The 21,801-nt window shown below is 33.7% G+C and overlaps 2 protein-coding genes across 3 annotated transcripts; one reads left to right on the top strand and one right to left on the bottom strand.

The window, feature by feature from the left end:
* Nucleotides 1-835: 835 nt before the first annotated feature.
* LOC130624977 (trichohyalin-like) lies at nucleotides 836-17,317 on the top strand. Of its 2 annotated transcripts, none has more exons than XM_057440050.1 (13): nucleotides 836-1,041; nucleotides 4,339-4,449; nucleotides 5,015-5,116; nucleotides 5,809-5,946; nucleotides 6,132-6,201; nucleotides 6,382-9,423; nucleotides 10,066-10,158; nucleotides 10,539-10,789; nucleotides 11,199-11,282; nucleotides 11,480-11,539; nucleotides 11,630-11,774; nucleotides 12,064-12,197; nucleotides 12,280-17,317. In XM_057440050.1, exons 1-13 carry the CDS (start codon nucleotides 991-993, stop codon nucleotides 15,013-15,015), a joined length of 7,017 nt encoding a protein of 2,338 aa, XP_057296033.1. In that variant the 5' UTR covers nucleotides 836-990; the 3' UTR covers nucleotides 15,016-17,317. The 2 variants fall into 2 exon arrangements, with proteins under 2 accessions (XP_057296033.1, XP_057296034.1); XM_057440051.1 differs by lacking the exon at nucleotides 836-1,041 and adding an exon at nucleotides 3,973-4,207.
* A 947-nt stretch (nucleotides 17,318-18,264) lies between these two features.
* Nucleotides 18,265-21,448, bottom strand: LOC130624979 (uncharacterized). The gene is made up of 2 exons (XM_057440052.1): nucleotides 21,260-21,448; nucleotides 18,265-19,322 (listed from the first exon to the last, which is right to left on the bottom strand). The coding sequence occupies exons 1-2, from the start codon at nucleotides 21,365-21,367 to the stop codon at nucleotides 18,339-18,341; spliced, it is 1,092 nt and encodes a 363-aa protein (XP_057296035.1). The 5' UTR covers nucleotides 21,368-21,448; the 3' UTR covers nucleotides 18,265-18,338.
* Nucleotides 21,449-21,801: the final 353 nt, after the last annotated feature.

Below are 21,801 nucleotides of genomic sequence, written 5' to 3' on the forward strand. Positions count from 1 at the left end.
TTTGTATGTCTTCCATCAATCACTTTGTATGTCTTCCATCAATCACTTTGCATTTCTTCTATCAATCACTTTGTATGTCTTCCATAAATCACTTTGTATGTCTTCCATCAATCACTTTGCATTTCTTCTATCAATCACTTTGTATGTCTTCCATAAATCACTTTGTATGTCTTCCATCAATCACTTTGCATTTCTTCTATCAATCACTTTGTATGTCTTCCATAAATCACTTTGTATGTCTTCCATCAATCACTTTGCATTTCTTCTATCAATCACTTTGTATGTCTTCCATAAATCACTTTGTATGTCTTCTATCAATCACTTTGTATGTCTTCCATCAATCACTTTGTATGTCTTCCATCAATCACTTTGCATTTCTTCCATCAATCACTTTGTATGTCTTCCATCAATCACTTTGTATGTCTTCCATAAATCACTTTGTATGTCTTCCATCAATCACTTTGTATGTCTTCCATCAATCACTTTGCATTTCTTCTATCAATCACTTTGCATGTCTTCCATAAATCACTTTGTATGTCTTCCATAAATCACTTTGTATGTCTTCTATCAATCACTTTGTATGTCTTCCATCAATCACTTTGCATGTCTTCCATAAATCACTTTGTATGTCTTCCATCAATCACTTTGTATGTCTTCTATCAATCACTTTGTATGTCTTCTATCAATCACTTTGTATGTCTTCCATCAATCACTTTGTATGTTTCCCATCAATCACTTTGTATGTCTTTTATAAACCATATTGCATATGTGTGTGCAGTTAGTTTTCACTCTTTTGCAATATTTTTAATATGCAAAGTTTATTTCTCTTTGTTAGTTATAATTAAGAATATGCGAGTAACTAACTAAACTATCGTGTTATATGGCTTCTTGGTTACTTGGAGACAAATTAACATTGTGATAACAGAAGAAGTTTTTGTTCCATTGGATTCTCGATTGAATTTGTTTTGTTATAATATTCTCATTACTCTAATGAGGCAGAAATCACTAACTGAAAGTGTATCGCCGCTTACAAGACAAATGGTGAGGAAAATACTTTTTTATACGTTTACCGGTAATTCCCGGTAACTCGAGAACTTTTATTTTCTCGAACTATTTTCTTAGGTCCCTTGAAAGTTTGTTAATACTTTTTTTTTATAAAATAATCAGGTTAACTTGAACCTCGGATAACTCGAACATTCTTTAACTCGACCCATTTTTCATCCCCCCTGAGGCTAATTTTCTCGCATAACTGGAACTTTTTACTCGAGAAAAGGAAATCAAAGACGAGAAAAATGTCATATTTTAATTTTTTTTTAGTTTTTATTGACTCCTGATGTAGTTTAGATAGATAATGTTGTTTGTCAAGGGAAATCTGGTCCCTTAAAGGTTCGAGTTACTGATGGTTAACTATTTTAAAACTAGGTTAATGTTTGCAGTATTTGATTTCAAAGAGGATTTTTAGTAAAGGAACGCTAGAGGTCGCCATTTTAAAATCAAGAGTATGAATTTTCTTCCTTGCTGAAACTTTGCTTCATAAATTTGATGCATTGAGATGACAAGATGGTTTGATGTGTAAAGCAGCGTATTCATCATAAGACTTTACCATTGTTTATTTTTGAATATGCTGATCTTTTGTAACTGCAAAGAGGCCACAATAAGGATAGGTACAGTGTATTAGCTGACAAAGCAAAGTTATTCAAAATATTGCGGATCAACGTTTAAAAATATTTTTATTGGTGCATATTTGATTGCTTTGTTTAGAAGCAGATTAAGTATTTGAATTTTCATTTAAAGTTTTCAATTTTTTATGCTGCAAACATATAGCTGACTAGCGTAACAGAATAATTTGACGAAAAGTCCGCTTTAATCAGAAATACCACATGTGGTCTATATATGTCAATATATTTTCACACATCTTAAGCCATACTAAATCCATACTGACTTTTATTCTGGCGGCCCGTCATCAATCGGTTCAGGGTTTTTTGACGGAATTGAATTTTGACGCGCAGCTTCGGTGCCATTTTATCTATTGTTTTCGCAAGGCAAAAACAACAGTTTGAATAAAAGAAATCGTTTTTTTTTACTTACTGTATATTTGAGATGACTATCTTCATCAGTTGCTACGTTAGGGACGAGTTCTTGACGACGGTGGCTAGTTTGTATCGGTAAAAGTAACACAGTCGAGCAGGTCCACGTGCGCTGCTTTTTATTCATTTGACATATTAACTCACCCTATAGAAACAAAGGAAAAGTTGTCCGGCGTTCGAACCGGCGTGTCACCGTATTTTTTAGCCTAAGTGGAATTATATGTTTTTAGCGTTTTTAACAAAAATTTCGTTAATCTTCTACCAGCTTTCGTCATCCTCAACTGGATTATTTTAACTACCAAGTTCAACTATAATATGTGATTAATCACACAAGAAAACTTATAGCACCGACTTTTAATTTTTTTACAAACGAACAGAATAAGTATCAATTAATATATTATCTTCTTTGCGTCCTCAAACCATTTCAGAATTACCGACACCACATAATCTGATCAATAGTTATTTGTCGCGTTGGTGTTGATTGATCTAATTACAAATGTTTGTATTTCTCTGTAAGTGTTCGTCTAGCACTGACGTCTGTCAAAGATAATAGCTAGGCGCTGCAGGAGCGCAGCAAGAGTGCAAGCGTGATTCTTATGCAACCCTACCTGATTCATGTGCAGAAGAATCTATAACTTACTTTCAAAAACCTTCAAAAGGGACATTGTTTATTGCAGTTATGTCATACCACACTTCGTTATAACATGCATATGGTTATAACCTCGTTCGTCATCTTGGACTTGCATTATGTCTATAGTTTGCTATAACAATATTCACGTCGTGGCTTCGTTAGTACATATAACTGTGTTACGCTGATTCTTCTCATGTTCACGTCCTGACTTTTTCGCTCTTTACTCTAAGGTGCCGAATAGCAGGGGGAGGAGGGGGGGGGATAATAAGCGGACTTACTTCAAAACATTCGAAATAAACTTTCAACAACAACAAAAAGATTTGAAAAAAGATATAAGCGATTATTTGGGACCTTAGAGTAATATGATAAATAGTAAGGTTATATTAGGCGTCTGCGGTAATTTATGTAGTCAAGATGCATTTTAAGTCAATTAAGGAGTTAAAAAAACTGATAAAATGTCATCCAGATGATGTAACATTTGTATGCACAAGTAATTCCGTGTGGCTATTATTAAAAAGTAGGAACAGTGATTTCAGATTTAAAGTTTACATATCCAACAAATTCATATCTAAAGCAATTCAGAGAGGACGCCTAGTTTTTCTAATAACTCTATTTGATCTTGTATAAAAACTCAACAATTTTTTAAAAACGTCACAAGATTTCAAGCCGGGTTTCGTTACGTAAGCGTATTATTCCTCCTTCCATTGGCTTTATCTACAGTAAAAATGATGACCATACCTTATCATCGTGTCAGCATTGCGTTTTCTTCTAGTTTCGTAAACCAAGTTTACGGTCACTTGTACTTTATAATATCATGCAATATTGTGGAAGCATTTTGGCATTGCTATCTTCCTCTACACCTCATGCAGCTAGCAGTAATACAGAATGTCAAAATAGACTCAGCATTGTCCGGTTATAAGGAAACATTATGTTTTAAATTTTAGCTAATTATAAACAACAAAATAATAATGTTGATCTATTGAACTAATTACAGCTGACTATGTATACTGAGAATGCGTGTATATCGTGGCTAAGAAATAATTGTTTTGATTAAAAGTCCTGTTTCGCAATACACGTAAACACACATAAACAAAAATTTATCTGTTTAAGTGTTAGCAGAACATTGATATTTGACACAAGGTAATTAGGCTAATCAATTTGTTCCTTTCATCCAACTTAAGCTAGAGATAAGTATAATTAATTGCCATGGTATTGAAATAATGATATACATTCTACAAACTTTATCTTATTTGTCATTAGAAAGGATAAACAATACAACATAAAAACAGACATAGATTGTTTAATCCGCAGTAAAGAGATTCGTGCTTGCAAGTTAAGAATACAACTATGACAAAGCAAGCAAGATGTAAACATCGTGTATCGAAGTGAAATGGGGGAACTGTTGGTGTAATTCATATTTACATCTGATCCATTGCTTTTTCAGTTGTACAAATGTTACAGCCGTAACTGTCAGAATATCCACACCATGGTTAGTGGTTGGTCACCTCTGTGTGCAACTAATTCTTATACCTTGAACGAACATAAAAAGCACATATTTATTGTTGAATATATGTACCTGTTTATATTTATTTATTAACTTTTAGTTATTGTTCGTTTTAGTCATCTGATCTGACGGATATTGCTGAATTGCTTGATGAGGAAGGCTGGGATCTGTTAAATGGACTGACTGAGGAAGAGCTAGAACAGCTCAATAATGAGTTTGATCCAGAGGTAAATAAAAACACAACAAGAAATTGTCTCTATAAGAAAAAAAGTAGTAAATGCGTTTACTTTTAAATACTTCACCCCGTCAGTATACTATAAGTGTCAAAAATACCTGGGCATAAAGTTGATTTACACCTTAAAATTTTAGGAAAATATTTAGAATCTACGTAAACGAAGCATCCCCTTCACATTGTACTTAGAACTAGACAAAAAATAATGATTTGGTTATGAGAATAAGAGTAGAAAAGGTTGTGTTATAAAGTAGTGTGAAAATATAGAAACAAAGGGATAAAATAATTCAGTTTTTAACTTTTTCGCTTCATTTTGGAAGTGATGTTTTCAGCAGACATGTATCTGTCCCGCAAAGTAAATTTAGGTAAGAAATGTATTAACCAGGACTCGTTTGAGAAGCAGTTTTCAACTGAAATAAATATTTTACAAATAAAAAAGCAAGTTTTGAACTAAGTTCTTTAAAGCTCAAATTTGTCGTAAGCAAAAACTTTGGCGTAAAATCTAATTTTATTAAACCAACTTATTTAAAGACTTCCTAAGCCGTCCATTTTGATTTCAGATTTCATTGTCTCCAATCGGAAGCCGCCAACAAGTCAGATCACCTGTGCCTGCTGCGCCAATGTATAATAAAGAAGACCTCGTGGGCAATCTGGAAAAAATGGTACATTATTTATACGCACGGTCGATTTAAATTTGCATTAACAAATGGTCTCATTCAACCATAACGCTATTAGAGATTATTAACCGAAAGAAATAGAGTAGGCAAGAAAAAATCCGCTTTCAGCGAACATCGGAATGTTAAAGTTTTCAACCATATAACCTTGTGTTATTTTCTCATATTTTCTGAATATCCTAGCGACTAAGTTTTTCTTTCTATGGAAGATATGAAGTATATAATTACGAAAATTTTGTTCTTTCAAACAGTAAAAATGAGTCTTTTAAAAAATCATAAAAATCATTAACTCGCTCAGCAAAGTAATTGAATTCATTACACTCTATATTTTAATAATCGCCTCCCATGCGCCATTATGGTAATTCGTTGTTATGGTGATTTCATCATTTCATCATGCGTGAGAGTCACATTGGTATTCTGCGTCACGAAAATTAAATTAATTTTAAGAATTTTAATCAGTTAACTTGGAGGATTAATAATAATTAGAAAAAAAATAAATACGAATTTAAATAAATAAATAAATATAGTTCTTAGAACGAGAATTGAATAAGAAATGTTCACAAGATATCATTTATGACAATATCTAAATCCAATGAAAATAAAAAAAATTAAATTTGACATTCATGTTGGATTATTCTTTACTTTAATTTCTCTTAGTAGCTACGTTCTTATCTTTCAAGGTTGCTAAATGTCAAGAACCGATAAAAAATGAAAAACTACGAAAAAAAGAAGAGAAAAAGCAGAAAGAAAAACAAGCAAGGTTAAAGAAACAATATTCTCGAGATAAAGAAGATTTGCTGCCACCGCCTCCCAAACAGGTAAAAAAAAAATAATAAATAAATAAATAAAAAAAACAACTCTTGTTTCAAATGACAAAGGGTACGTAATGACAAAAAATTAATTGAATTAATTTCGGTATACCCATCGAGCCAATTTTATCTAAATGTATATTTGCTTAAAATAGTAAAAAGTAATATTCACATGTTCGTTTCCAATCTCCTAGATTGCTTTGACAGAAGAAGAGGAGCAGCTACTAAACGAGGCTACTGAAGAAGAATTAATCGAGGCAGCAGGTAAATAATTTTTAAAATGTTTTTCTTGGATCGGAGATGGAGTTTGTAATTTACGAATTAAGATATTATAAGGAAAATATATATTTCTTTCAATAATTGTTTTGGGATTTTGTAAAATAAAGATATCCAACTTGCATTCGGTTTTGTTCTGCACTATATACACAAACCATCCACCTCTAGAAAAAGCACTCCATGAAAAACAGTTTGAGCTGAGAGAGAAAATTCAACACATGCTGACAAAGCGAAAACAGCAACAAATTGACATGTCCTTCATCGATGATGATGCTAAATCGTTTGACATAATATCAAACGGAGATGTAAACAAATCTCCAAATCGAAGCAGAAGAGTCGAAGATTGGAATATAATTACGTCATCGCCTAAAGATGATAAACAATTTGGGAGAGGTCACTCAGACTTTGTAGAAATTGACAGTGAAACTGATACAATAACGGAATTTATTATTGACAATCCGGAGTTTGATTTTGAAACGGATTCCAGCTTCGCACCATCAGACCTCTGGCTTGACGAATCAGATTTTAATTCAGATAGTGAAAGTAGCAGCTCATTAAAAAAAGTTAAACTGGCACACGTACACGCGCATGCGCGTAATGAAGAAGTAAATTTGTCCTCGCAAATGACAAAACAATTTACCTTCGCAGAAATTCGTAGATACAACAAGAAAGTTCGAAAATATAACGAATCTGTCGAAAAAGAAAATGCAAGAAGGCGAAAGCTTCGAGATAGCAAATCTAACTCTAATCGAAAATATAATTGGACACAACAGATAAGACAACGACAAGGAGATAGTAACGACGAATTCTCCGACTGCAGTGATCAATACTTATCTTGCGCATCATCCGGTTCGTATTCTAAGAAAAATGGTGGCGTAAGATCGACACGTGGTAGTGAGGAACAAAACGGTTTGGCTGTCATACCCTATGCAGTTAACGATACACCGCAAGATGAAATTGCTGTTCCTCTTAAAGTAAATTTAAATGTTAGTGTTAGCAAGACTGAACAGGGGCGCGGTCAGGATAATGCAGAAATGCAGACCAGTAAACTGAAAGACGATTTAAGGAAAATTGAAAGCCCTGAGAAGGAGATCAACGTAGCCGTGGATATCGAAGTAAACATTGACAAAGATGCTAACGCGGAGTTTAGAACTACAGTTAATGTACCTTCTGATTTAAAACAAAAGGGTTTGGATGTCAAAGTCAATGTTGATGAAAAAAGCATAGTTGATAATATGATCAAAGATATAGCAAGACGTCGAGAACAACGAAGAGCATTAGGTTACACCTCGTCGTTGGATGAAGGCGTTTCGCAAAATACTCATGTTCCGTTAAATGAATCTCCACCACGGACTATAAAACAAAATAGATTTATGAAAGCTGTAACTAAATTTGAACCAGAAAACAACTTTCTCAAATCTGTAGACAGTCGAACTCAACAACAGGAGTCTTCTAAACGATTTGAACGCAGCGGAGGAGAGAATTTTTATGATGGAAACGGCGATGTTTATAGTGATTCAGGAATCGAACAAACTTCATCCGAGATGGGATTTGTAACACCAAATAGATTAGAAAGAGATTTAATTACACCTGTGGAGATGTTGAATGGAAGTGCTACGCCCAGTTCCAGTATACCCAATGAAGAAAGTTTATTGCAGACTGAAAATTTGAATGTTCGTGACCTTCATACGGAATCAAGAATGGGAGATACAGAAACTGACCAAAAAGAACATGTTAATAAGCGTTCGAGAAAGTTATATTCCAAGGCGCGAAAAAATTCGTGTAAATTGAAAATCTCTCGTGATAAAAGTTTTGAGAAAAATAAAAAACAGATTGAGAAAATGGCTAAACAAAAAAGTTTTGAAGCGAATAAAAACGGGAAGAAAATTTTGAGTAAGCAAAATACAATAGAAGCTCAAACAAATAGGAAACAACAACAACAACAACAACAACAACAACAACAACAACAACAACAACAACAACAACAACAACAACAAGAAATTGAGAATGATAAAATATTGTCAAAAAAGAAGAATAAATATATGCGCCGTAACTCCAGCATCGATCGACCTTCAAAAATTTCGTCCTCAATTATGAAGTCTAAAATTAAAAGGACAGCCTCAACTGAGATCAAAGAAGATATGATAAAAAATTCTATTCCGTACAGTAAATTACTGAAGAGCAATCGACTGTTGTTTCTTGAAGACAAATCCGAATCAAGTAGGGATAAATCTTCACAAAAAGAAGATAGTGTGGACAGAACTTTAAGGAAGGGAGAAAACGAAGTTAATAGAAGTAAATTAAATGAAAAAAAATTGTCTCGATGTAATGTGGCAGACACGAGTAACAGAGACAGCAAACTGTCACCACGCGACAATAATAAATCAAAATCTCGGCACGAAGAATTGCACCAAAGTCGTTTTAAAGACAATAAGAACTTATCACGTGACTCTAGAAATATCATTGGTAGGGAGATGGATGAATCACGTGATTTTAAAACACATGAGAAGATCAAAGATAAAAAGAAAAGTACCTGCAGTACTTTACTAGAAAAGTTAGAAAAATTAAACAAATCATCACTTGAGTCAAGCAACCAATCAGCATGCAAAGACAAAAGAGAAGCATTTGTAAGAAGAAAATTGTCACGTGATAAAAGCGTGGAAAAAATGACATCTCTCTATGAGAATAACAAGAACCTACATTCCTCTAAACAGACCAATGAAAAAAAAGTCCTGGATTACACAAAGCAAAATACTTTAGCAAACAAAACACAGATTAACAAGAAAATAGAAAGAACAAGTATGACAAAGAAAGATGACAAATTGCCCAAACTGCCCAATAATGCTGAGTCAGCAAAACGTTTTGGTTTACAGAGCTTGAAATCTCCTTCTCCGATAAATAAAACAAAATTTGAACCTGTATGCAACGAAAAGGAGGATGCGTTAAAAGCATTGGAAGCAATTCGTGCAAAATTGAAAAAAGTTCCAAAACCGAAATGGATAGAAGACCCTGCTGAAGCCGAAGATGCTGATGATATGATTGGTCAACCATCACAAAGTAATGAAGAAGGTACACCCAAAAAGAGAAGTGCACTGACTGCGTTGCTGGAACGAGATGCTGAAAAACATGAGAGCAAAAAATTTGAAGTAAAAAAAACAGCAGATGACAAAGTGGATGGTCGTGGTGTGTCGGCGGCTTTATTACAGCAAGGTAGAATACACATTTTAAAGTTTCATCACGGAAATATAATACATTCATGCACGAAGTTAAACTTCACCATAAATATTTGAATCTTCATGCACAGTTTTTTTTTCAACAAACTCCATCTCTGTGTCTGAATTTATTATGTTTCTTTTGCTGTTTGATTGTAAATTAAGACGCAAAACGGAGAGCTTTGCAAAAGGTTCGCTTGTCTTAGACGCTTTGTTTATCAAAATATATACATAATTTTGAAAAACTTTAGCAGATAGTAAGGCAACCAGCTAACTTAACGGTTCAAATAAAATGCAATTGATTGAAAATACCTATTCTCATAGAACACCTTATGATTTAACCCTCATTTCATGTCGTTTTAACTCACCCCAAAAAACCCATTGCAATCCTTTGTGAAACTCCAACTGGATAGCTTATTTATTGTTTTGCCACGAAAAACTTTTTCTCTCCCACTTCTTAAGCTTACATAGTTTTTCGTTAAGCCCATAAATTCCATAACAAGTGGCATAACATTTATTTATGATAGAATATAATTATTCAAATGTTGAACAAAATTTGAATCACGCATGTGGATCCAAAATACTGGACAAACCTGACCACTGTTATTTACTATAAATTTATCTCACAAATGCTTTTTAGCCTTGTTGAAGATGAATGGGATGCTGACAAACGATCAAATTCATTCTGTATTCGCTGGAGAGAAACCTCCTGGAGCAAGCATCAAGAGTACAAGTGAGTGGACTTCTGTAATTCATTTTTTTATGGACGATAAAGATTGTCTATGACACTATGATATTCCTACTGATTCGTCCACAAATCATGGCATGGTTCAGGGTACACAAATATCCATAGCATTTTCTTTAGCCTAAACTTTTGTAATTTTTAACTGACAAACCTTTAACACCCCAAACTTGTCTATATAACGCTATGATTTAGTTGCAACCCCTCCCTTTTATGTCTACTTGGATTTTTTACGTACCAACGGGCAACCGAGCCCTAAATTTAAACCCATTTTTGTAAGTTTCAGCCGAAAATCCTTTATCACATCAAACGTAAAGTGTTAAGCATTTATCCTTTTGATTGAGATTAAAATAACAAATGTTCTTCTTCAGCTGCTGTCAAAGCTACTCCTCGACCAACAAAACAAATTGTTCGACCTCAAGATGAAGAAACAGAGCTAGATGTTGTTGCATTGATGAAGAATTTGAAAGAAGACACTGATAGTTTGTTTTATGTTTGTATTAACAACGAACCAAAACTAGAAAAACATGTCTTAAAAGAAATATTCTCTGCTGTTGAAGTTTCCAAAAAGATAAAACACCTGTCTTTAGCAATGACAGGATTGATTGATGCAGATATAAAGGTAATTTATGGTGCTTGTATGTTTAAAAACTTCTAGTGGTATGTTTATGTAATCCCGAACGAGAATTGAATGACATACCTATTTATCTATTTGGTATTTACAAAATTAAACTTTAGTTTCATGATTTTGTTAATTGTTAACTTAAATTTGAGCAGCTAGTTGGCCATACTAATTTAGAGGGGTGTAGTCTCTCGATTGTATCCATGAGGGACCACAAAGTCCATTATAGAATGTTTAAAGTACCCATTTAAATTACGGACACCTTCACACTATCTGCCCAAACAGACAACTGTTTACGTGGGAAACGAAACCACGGCCTATTGGGCACGAGTCGAGCGTTATACCGACTGAGCTATTAATTCTAATGTTTACAAGAGGACGAGAATGGATTCATTCTCTTTTTTTTTAGATTCTAGCCAGAGCCATCAGATACAATGAGCAATTAGAAACGTTGAATTTAGAGTCAAACATTATAACACAACATGGTCTGGAGGTGAGTGTTTGAGTTATCAAAACCTAGGACAATACAAATGTATTTGCATTGTCAAATTGTAGTGAGACTCAGGGGTTTACATGAAGGACTGGGATGAAGCGTTTAAAGATGAAACAAGTTGAATAGTTTAAAGGATAAAAAAGTTAATGAAAATATTTGTGTGCATCTAATTGCTTTTTTACTTATTAATTTTTTAGGCTTTGATGAAAGAAGTAGGACGGCATCCATCGCTGAGAGAAATCAAAATTTCTAATCAGGTAAAGATATTTCTTAAAATATCTTCAAGTGTTATTTTTATTTTTATTTATTTATATATATATTTTAGCTAATATTAATTTTCGTTTCAGAAACAACCGTTTGGTGGTCAAGGAGAAGCTTTAATGGCTGATGCAATCCACAAAAATGAAAATATTCTCAAATTTGGATATTCGTTTAAACAACCGGGACCGAGAAATAAAGCAGACAGAGCAATCATTAGACACAACGAAAATCGTAAGATCATTGTCTTCATTTGGCAATATATCAAAAACACCATTGAGCTCAAGCATCTCCTTAACCGCGCTCTAGAACGATAATACATTATGTTAGTCTGTATATCAATCTTCAGCAAGAAGTGAGCGACGACACAATTTTTAAAACATCTTGTTACCTCCTCTTCGTATATTATATAACCCTGTTACAACTAGTCACATTAACCTATGTAAAATTAGACACCCACCACGTTATTTCTTTTCGTTTTTGTATTTCATCACATTCACTTCTTGTACTTTCTCAATACTAGTACGGCAACGACGCCGAAATGGAGAAGAAAATGTGTATGACTTGAAGGCCGTGTGCAAAATTCGTGACCCGTGGCCCCTGCCGTGGATAAAAGTCAAGGGCCGTCGGTTGCTTGGTGGCCTTATTGAAAACAAGGTAATTAATTGTAACAACACTATCGGACCAGTTCGTTAATGTTTTTAATCACTTTTTAATCGTACAAAATATTTTTTTGTAGGTAACAGAGATGGGTCATATGGCTGGTGTCGAAAATGGCTCTAAAAGAGAATCACGTGGTTCAAACTTAAGAGAAGAGGAGGCGACGCCATTAGACATAAATGCATTATTATCTGCAAGAAAATCAAAACTGAAGGGAACTTCAATAGCTGATCTTGAAGAACAACAACGAATGAAGAACAAAAGAATAATGCAAGAGATGCATGAAAGTACAAAACCAAGAATAGAAGAAGAAAATGAAACTGAAGAGAAGAAGGAAGATGTCACGCAATTGAATGAAAAGAAAGAAGATGTGACGCAGTTGAATGAGAAGAAAGGAAATGTGACGTCATTGAATGAGAAAAGGGAAGATGTCACAAAGATGAATGGTGATACTAACTCGAACAGAAATCATCTTAAGAAGAAGCAAAAATCAGATAATGTTAAAGATTTTCCTTCTGATGAAAAAGAAGCTGAAGGGATGGGAAATGGAGGGAAACCTGTTGATAAAGGTGTAAAAGCTGCTAAAGATGAAAATTCTATCAACCTTGATAAAGTTGAAAAATCCTCTGAGAAAAGTAAAAACAGCGAGAATACACAAGATAATGATGAATCACCAGTAATCAAAAAAACTGATGAACAAAAAGTTGAGGAGAAAACATCTAAAGAAGAAAGGAAATTGAATATTGGAAAGGAGACATCATCCATTCAGAAAGCCACCTTGCCAAATGATTTTGAGCACTCAGAGAAAAAAGAAGTAGCATTAGATTCAAAAAAGCCAGTCCAAAAATTGAAGGAAGGACAGCCAGATTTACAAAAAGACAGATCTAACAGTCTAGAGGAGAAAAAGAAGAAACTATTCGATGAAAGTGGCAAAAAGAATTTGGCTGATCGATTTAATAATGATCTATCTAAAAGTAAACAAAGCGAGAAAGGTTTTGAGAACAACAAAGACAGCCATAGAGCAAATGCAAATAAAAATAAAAGTCAAGAGGAAGATTTGCAAGTAGAAAAGTCCAAAAAGGAAGAGGAGAATGTGGTTGCAGATACTAAAACAATGGAAGCTGATAAAACACAAGTGGGAAAGTCTAAAGAAGAGGAGGAGAAAGTGGGTACAACTTCTCAGGAAAATAAAACCGCTAGAACGCGAGTAGGTAGGTCTAAATACGAAGAGAAATTATTGGCTAATTCTAAACCAGCTGAAAGTCCTCGAACTCAGGTAGGAAAATCCAAAAATGAAGAGAAAATATTGGAAAAGTCTAAAATAACTGAAACTGCTCGAACACGAGTAAGAAAAAACAGATTTGAAGAAAAATTAGATACAAAGCCTAAAGAAGTTGAAACCGTTCAGCCGCGCATAGGGAAGTCAAAATATGAAGAGGAGAAGGAAAAAAAAGAATTCTTGAAAAAGGAAGTCGCATCTAAAGAAGTCGCATCTAAAGAAGAACAGCACAAACTAAAAGATGAACCAAAATCTAAACTTTCCACTCCAAAACTAGAAGAAAAACTTGAGAAGAAAACTACTGATGATTCGAAGATGATGAGACAAAAAGATATTGAAGATAAAACCACTGCAGCAAATGACACGACAAAGAAAGAAGAGAAACATAATTCCAAGATAGCTAGAAAAGAAGAAGAAGTCTCTAAATTCAAAGGAATACGGAAAAATAGATTCCTGCAAGAAGAAAAGAAAACAGCAGAAACGTCTGTATCATCTCTTCGCAGAAAAAGATTAGATGCAGGCAAAGAAGTCAGTGAATCACCTGCTTCACAGAAACCTGCTGAAGAAAAGAAAACGGTGTCACCTGCAGAAACGTCTGTATCATCTCTTCGAAGAAAAAAATTAGATGCAGACAAAGAAGTCAGTGAATCACCTGGTTCACAGAAACCTGCTGAAGAAAAGAAAACAGTGTCACCTGCAAAGACGTCTGTATCATCTCTTCGAAGAAAAAAATTAGATGCAGACAAAGAAGTCAGTGAATCACCTGGTTCACAGAAACCTGCTGAAGAAAAGAAAACAGTGTCACCTGCAGAGACGTCTGTATCATCTCTTCGAAGAAAAAAATTAGATGCAGACAAAGAAGTTAGTGAATCACCTGGTTCACAGAAACCTGCTGAAGAAAAGAAAACAGTGTCACCTGCAGAAACGTCTGTATCATCTCTTCGAAGAAAAAAATTAGATGCAGACAAAGAAGTTAGTGAATCACCTGCTTCACAGAAACCTGCTGAAGAACGGAAAACAAGTTTAGAAATGAAAGAGAAAGATGAAGCAAGGAAGGTAAAGAAAGGTACCACTCCAGAGAAAGCGGAGAAGACAACTCCATCGGAAAAGTTTAGCAGAAGAAAAAACATTGTGGAGGAGAAGGTTGAACGCGCTTGCAGTGAAAAAGCAAAGGAGAAGGAGAAGAAAGAAGAAGAATCGGAACAAGAGAGGAGGAGAACACAACCACGTAATGAAGATAACAAACCTTCAAGAAGAAGGATATCGAGACAAAGAGATGGTGACGCTGATGAAGAAACACCTATCAGAAGTAGGACAGCAAGGCAAAAATCAGAAGAAAAACTGCAAGCTGAGAAAACACCAGAATCAACTAAACTTGATTTGAATGGAAATGAAATAAAGTCCGAGCCTAAGAAAAAAGAAGTGGTTGACATATTTGCTGACAGAAATGACGAAATTGACATATTTGCTGACAGAAATGATGAAGATCGTCCAAAATTAAGTTTACGAGAACGAATGGCAAGACGTGGAAGATAGAAAATGAAAGAACTAAACTTCATTCCTGTGTTTGGTTTTTCTAGACTTGTGGTTAAAATAAACAAACAAACAAACAAACAAACAAATACAGTTTTGGCTAATTTTTGTTTCGAGGTAAATGCTACTATTTCGTTAATTTAAAATTCTGGTTTGGAATAAGTTTTACGGTTTTATATCAAATTTATTTATTACATCTGAACAGTTAAAAATAGCACTTTCTATTTTTTGCAAGTTTTGTATATAGTTATTTTTCTATTATTGTATTTTTACAAATGATTTCTCAGTGTAAAAACTTTTTATTTTTTAATTTTTTTTTCGTAGTCCAAAAAAAATTGCCTTTAATATTTTTGTTTTCCTCTGTGTTTAACGCAAATGTTCCAAATTAATACATAAATCAAGATATTAGAATCCAACTCGTATATCAGGACTATCAGAATGCAAGTTGAAGGACAGTAGGAATAGAAAAGAGCATGCGACATTCGTGGAGAAAATAGCAGTAGGAAGGAGCACATTAGTAGAATATTTTGCTAGAAAATGCAAAATGACGTCTCAAAATAGACTGAATTGTGTTAAAAAACCTTTAAAGTATTTTTTAAACACATTTTACATATAACAGAAATAGTGTTCTTCGGTATCGGTGTAGATCGTCACTCCATTAACTTTAATATATTTAAGTCTGTGTAATTTAGTTCTTCGTAAAAAACAAACTTGTTGTTTTTTCTGCAAAGATGTACCTATTCACAATTAAGTTTTAGACCCTTCAACGCTAGAAATGATCGCACGTATGGAAAATCGTTAGCTACAGACAACTTTCTTTACTGGGTAATATGTTAAAGTTATTTCAGTATACCAAAATTTATATAAACCAAATTTCAGTGTTATAACTTATAACGCCAATTTCATAACGAGGTAATGTCTAAAAGTTACTTTTGAAATGTCATTGCAGAACTTTTCTTTCAAAAGGCTAAAAACATTTTGTAAAATTCAGTCTTTCCATGGTACAACAATACGGTTTTAATGTGTTTAGAGCAGACATTTGGTGCAAGTGTCTGTTATATGCAGACAGTGTCTCACTAATAGTCAATAATAATCAAATAATACTCAATAGAAAAAGATTATTCTGTTGATGATTGGGAATGATTTTGTGGTAACAATGTATTGGTTGAGGTTATTCGCAACATTTAAGAAGATGGACAAAATTTTTACTTTCAAGCAAGTATTATTGCAAAAGAAAATTCAACGTTTTAGTCTAATATCATTAACACCGATAATTTTTCAATTTCTTGAAGTTAATTTTGACATTATGCCTTGATTGAGTGATTTTAAGGTGCTTTTATTTATTTGACAAGGAAAGAAGTACATGTGGAAACAAGTTATAGTTGTTGTTTTAAATGGAGTAAGTTTAATCAGTGTACTGTGGTGCAAAGAGCGTGTAAAAATAGGAGAACCCAACTAAGCAAACACATGGCACACGTTTAGCCCAGGATATTCGTCACTTTAAAATAGCCGTCGTCTGGCTGTTTGTCTGTCTGTCTGTCTGTTACGGAAACACGAAATATATAAAGGACGAGCGACCCTGTGGATTTTTCCACGGGTTGACGACTATTATTTTATAAACTTAAATGTGACCAATCACTGCTCATCATTGCAAGTTTTTTGCACCCTGCTGAATCGTGGTGCGGACTGCTACATATTTGGGTTATTTTGAAAAGTACATCTGGCGCATTTTTGATGTTGTTTGCTTGACCTACGCTCCTAACCTACCATTTTTAAAGAAAAGACCAATTCTTGCTATATTTCGAGAATTAAGCTAAAAAGCAGCTATTTTCACAAATATTATGCCCATGGTTGTCACTACACATTAAAAACATTCGCAAATTTTGCTTCACCCGTGCAATTACTACTGCTACTAATTGGATTTTTATACTTGACCAAAGCAAGATAAAATTGAAGATATCAAATAATGCTACAACCTTGTTCCCAGGGCATTTTGTCTTGTTGATGAAGTTGTCCGTAATAACAGCTAAGGGGCTACAAGACCCTTAGGACGAGGTTGACAATACTAGTGTTTCTAATTTTTTAGAATTATTTCTTGAAAAGGATGAAAAAAATAGAATTTTATTTCAATTTTATAACAAAAAAATAATAAAAAAAGTTATAAATATATACTATAAACATACATCGATAACATTTTACAATAAAATATATTTGTCACGATTTTTAGAAACATCTCATTTGCTATCATTGCGTTTCTAGGAGGTGACATATGCTAGACTTATCATCGTAAAACTGTCTGAAGCTTTTAAACAAAGTCATTTCAAAATCAGCTAGGTGCAAATATTTTTAGAAGCGTTTGAAATAGCGAACAGCTTTTAGCACAAAATGTCAACTTCGTTCCCAGCTCACCTTATATGACGACGCGTATAATCAGAACATGAAACGTTCGTAAAGATAAGTTATTCGTTTAATAAAGAACACATTATTATTACTATTTGGTCGTGAATACGCGCCCACCTTTCTTTGTGTTTCTTACCATGACTCTCCCTCTTATTAAGGATCCAACCCTTATTATCATACATTAGATTTATCTTGATTCGTATTGGTTAATTATAATAATAATTTGTTTTTTTCACTGGAAATGCGAGTTTATACATTATTTGGATAAACAGAAAAGAAAAGAAAAACTTACTCTTTACCCTCCGCTCCTTAATTTCCTTTTAATACAATTTACCACAACTTCTACTTATGAGAAACCGAGTGCAATTCATTAGATTAGGTTTAAAATAAAAATATATATAATTGACAAATTTTTGACCTAAACTTTTGTAATTTATTAGTTTTTAAATATAAAATTTCCGTTTCGTAAATCATGTCATTTATCAAATATATCAAATCTATAATTAAAATCGCTTTCCATTAAGCCTTTCTCTATCGCTGCTCTCGGTGTTTAGTATCTCTGCAAGCGCTTAAGATTTCTTTTTTGGCTATAACGCCTGCATTTTGGTAACTTGATAAGTTAAAGCGAATCAATTTTAATCAGCCTTTTTAATCAGCCTTCACCAGACGACAACCAATAAAAATTCAGAAAACACTTCTATCTTTAATTTAATTAAGCACCGGCGTTCAGACGCTGTGAGTTGCGGCTTTCATGAATAGCGGTCTTTAGTTAAAAGTTAGTCTGTGTGTGTCAAACTGCTCGAGGAAAAAATGGCATCACCATGAGATGTTGACAGATAACTAGAACATTGATAAAGTCCTATACTATTTCTTTTCTCCTACTCTTATAGCTACAAACGATAAATTTGGACATTGTGAGATATTGCTTATACCATACCAAATATTCTTTCTTTCAGCCTGTATATTATCCAATACAAACCAACTTGTATCAACGGGACACCTATCAGAGCAGCCCCGGCTACCGTTAAAATTGCCTTAATAGTATCATCTTTAAAATCCAAAGTTGAATAGACCACAGTACTTGTGATTTTTGTATATACTGCGTTGTAGATTCCATATATAGTAAACATGATTGACGGATACACAAAATGCAATACTCTGATTGGTGTTTTGGTTATCACGTGATCAAGTAACAGCAATATCAATATAATTCCATGTCTGTCTATTCTCAGGTACCACTTTAAGTCTGACACTGGATCTTGGTATGGAAATAAAGCAATCCAGTAAACAGATACAACTAGACAAGACAAATTTAAAGCAACGTTTGATAAGAACCAATAAAGTTTAAATGATAAACTGATGTCTGTGATTGACTCGATAAACACGTCAGATTGTATAGATGGTAATCGATTGTCTTCAAAACGCGCGTGCCGTATTTCACGTGAATTTCGGTTGTCATCTGGTGCCGCCATGCTCAGACGTTTACTGTTCTCTTCAATATCAAGAATTATCGAGGCAACACTGAATCTATTCTCGGTCAATCGAGACGTGCTTTCTGTTGTATTTCGGGCAGACTTGATTGGTTCTGTTGTGTTTTTGTTTTGATCTATATTAACCATGTCAACATGATGGATTCCGTTCTTACTCGCGACATTACGACCAGGATAGCGGTGTTTTACTGTTCCGCCATCTCCACGGCAAAAGTTTATTTTACAGAACACTGCTTGACAACTTAGACTAAATCCATAACAAAAATATATAGTGACGATTAAATAGTTACAACTGGTCATGAATAAAATCCAGTTCTGTGGTGTCGTGTGGGTTACTATACTAAGTATCGCGGCGAATATGAGATAGGTCGCTGTGAAAAGTCGGAATAATAGAATCGAAGTTGGACTGATACAATTGATCTACAAAAAACATATGCGAGAAAAATATTAAAATTCAAAGTGTGACCAGTAAGCAAATCTCTAGTGGGTACCACTACCAAAGAAAGTGATAATCCTGGTGATTCTTTATTGAGTGGAGGTTAACACTGAAAGATTATGGTCAAAAGTGCGTGTATTTTTTCAAGGGAAAAAAAATTCTCAGACGATACTCCAACATAAACTTTTTAGAAAGTGCATTTTTGCAAATTTCTCGAAGAGAAAGTTAGAGATTAAGACAATGTTGGAAAAAGGCTCAAATTTTGATGCAGATTCAGATTTTTAAACAGATCCAATTACAATTGAAAAAGTCAGCCTTCTCCTTCAGTAACTTCTTCTCATTCAGCTCTACTTTGATGCTTAAACATTATCTTACTTAAAGACATCTCGAATCGAGGTGAGTGTCCACAATTTAATATTCTGAAACAAAAAACATATCTGTATTTAACCTTGTTCCCGGGGCATTTTGCCTTGTTGATGAAGTTGATAGCGGCGAATATTGTTGGCCACTTCGTAATAACACAAGACCCTGGAAAGAGGTTGATCTGTATTTTGTTGTTGTTGTTGTTTTTGTACTTAAATCTAGAAGGATTAGAATTTCGTTCTGTCTTGCTGAGGTATTGCGAAATGGTCAAAGATGGTCAAAATATATAGTTTTTAAACCACTGAGATAATGAATTTGTGGTCGAGTTAATGATTTTATGGTCGAGTTAATGATTTTTTGGTCGAGTTAATTAACTAATTAAAAAAACTCGATTGACGTGACTCATACATACCAACACATGCTACTTTCAATTTTATGATTCTATAAAAGGTTTACAACAACTAAAATCTCATCTGCAAGTAAAATATTTCAACGTTTGAAGAAACAAAGTCTTTATATCATCTATACATGATATGTAAAAGAGTGTCTTCGTCATAATTTCATAACAGAGCACTAGAATCTATTTAAAGAGGCCATCTTAGTAGCCTTCTTGTTTTTTTATTCTAACGTCTTCCGCTGATGTATATATCTTTTTCATCCTCGAATATTCTCAAAAATGGGAAAGTATATGGTCAAATTTACCAAATAAGGTGACGGGTTCTTGTAAGTTGAAAGAGATAGATAGTGTTGGAGCGTTCTTGTAAAAATATACATGTAAATTTATTAACAAAAAAGAAAAATTACAGTGAAAAAATTGTTTCTTAGTAACTCTAAACTCTCCTCTCTTGTTTTTAAACTATGATGAAGGAATTTATGACAAATATTTAATTTTTGGCAAGATTTCAGCCTTTGTGTATTATAAAGTAGGTTTTTACTTTAAAAATGTGTAGCATGAACTAATATTATCTATCTCAATTAAAAACAATTTAAGATTTAATCACATTTCTTAACAACACTTCCTTACCAGTCTTATATTGTGATGAAAACAAAGCTTGATTTAGGTTAGAACGTTGTTTCTTTTTTACTTTGTTAAAAAGTATGTATGATTGGCGATAATTAAGGAAAAAGCTGTCCCAACACATTCAGTTCCCAAAACTATTTGGGCTCAGAATTTAAGGTTTATTTCAAAGAGTCTTAGGCACAAGAATGGCTCCAGCGGACACAATATATCTCCCTCATAATATTAGCTTTTAACTTTAAAGTTAACAATAAAGTACCTCCCTCAAGTAAAGAAAACAATGCAAATGTAAACATTTTGTTGACAATGTGTAAATCGACCTCCCTAATGTTGTATAAGTGAGAACTCCTATCCTCGTTCATTCAGACTTTTATATCAGGTTTTTTATCGAGTAGTTATTTGTCAAGGTCTATAGTCACAATTTTTGTCTTTGAGTGGCTGAAAATGACACTTTAGATTCGTGGATAAAAGCAGACAAACTGACCAACTGAATTTAAATTATCCTTGTTGAGATGGAAAGAAACATGTGGTCAAACTCACCTTAGATTGTACAAATATTAATTTCGATTCACCGAAATCATCAAAGTTGTAGCGAATTTTTTTCAGTTGAAATTCTTCTTTGAAAGATCTTTTTCGCTTCGACATCATCCTAGCAGGAAAAAAAATTTGTTGTCGTTTTAATTTTACGAACTTTTAACTTTATGCTATTTAGCGTTGGTGTGTTCGTTTTACTGATTATCCTAACCTTTGTTTACTTTTCTATATACACAAAGCACTCTCCACCACAAAGCTGCAAAGATGCATAAACCACATGACAATGTTGTCTTTCACGACAGACGCTTACTGGAACACACGTGTTTTCTAAAAATAGATCACTACTTCGTACTCAGGCTTTTCTACAATTTAGCAGAGGTTAGAGCGTCGGCGATTTGATAGATTTAACTTTTGTAATATTTATCGTGCGGCATAAGCCACTTCGATGAACAATCTGGCATTTATTTTTCAAATAGTACCATCCCTTTCCCCAATTTAAGAATCGATTTGCCAGCTCTGGGTTACTAAGAGCAATTGACACAACAGTA

This window comes from Hydractinia symbiolongicarpus, chromosome 14 (assembly GCF_029227915.1).
Source record: "Hydractinia symbiolongicarpus strain clone_291-10 chromosome 14, HSymV2.1, whole genome shotgun sequence".
Classification (NCBI taxonomy): Eukaryota; Metazoa; Cnidaria; class Hydrozoa; order Anthoathecata; family Hydractiniidae; genus Hydractinia; species Hydractinia symbiolongicarpus.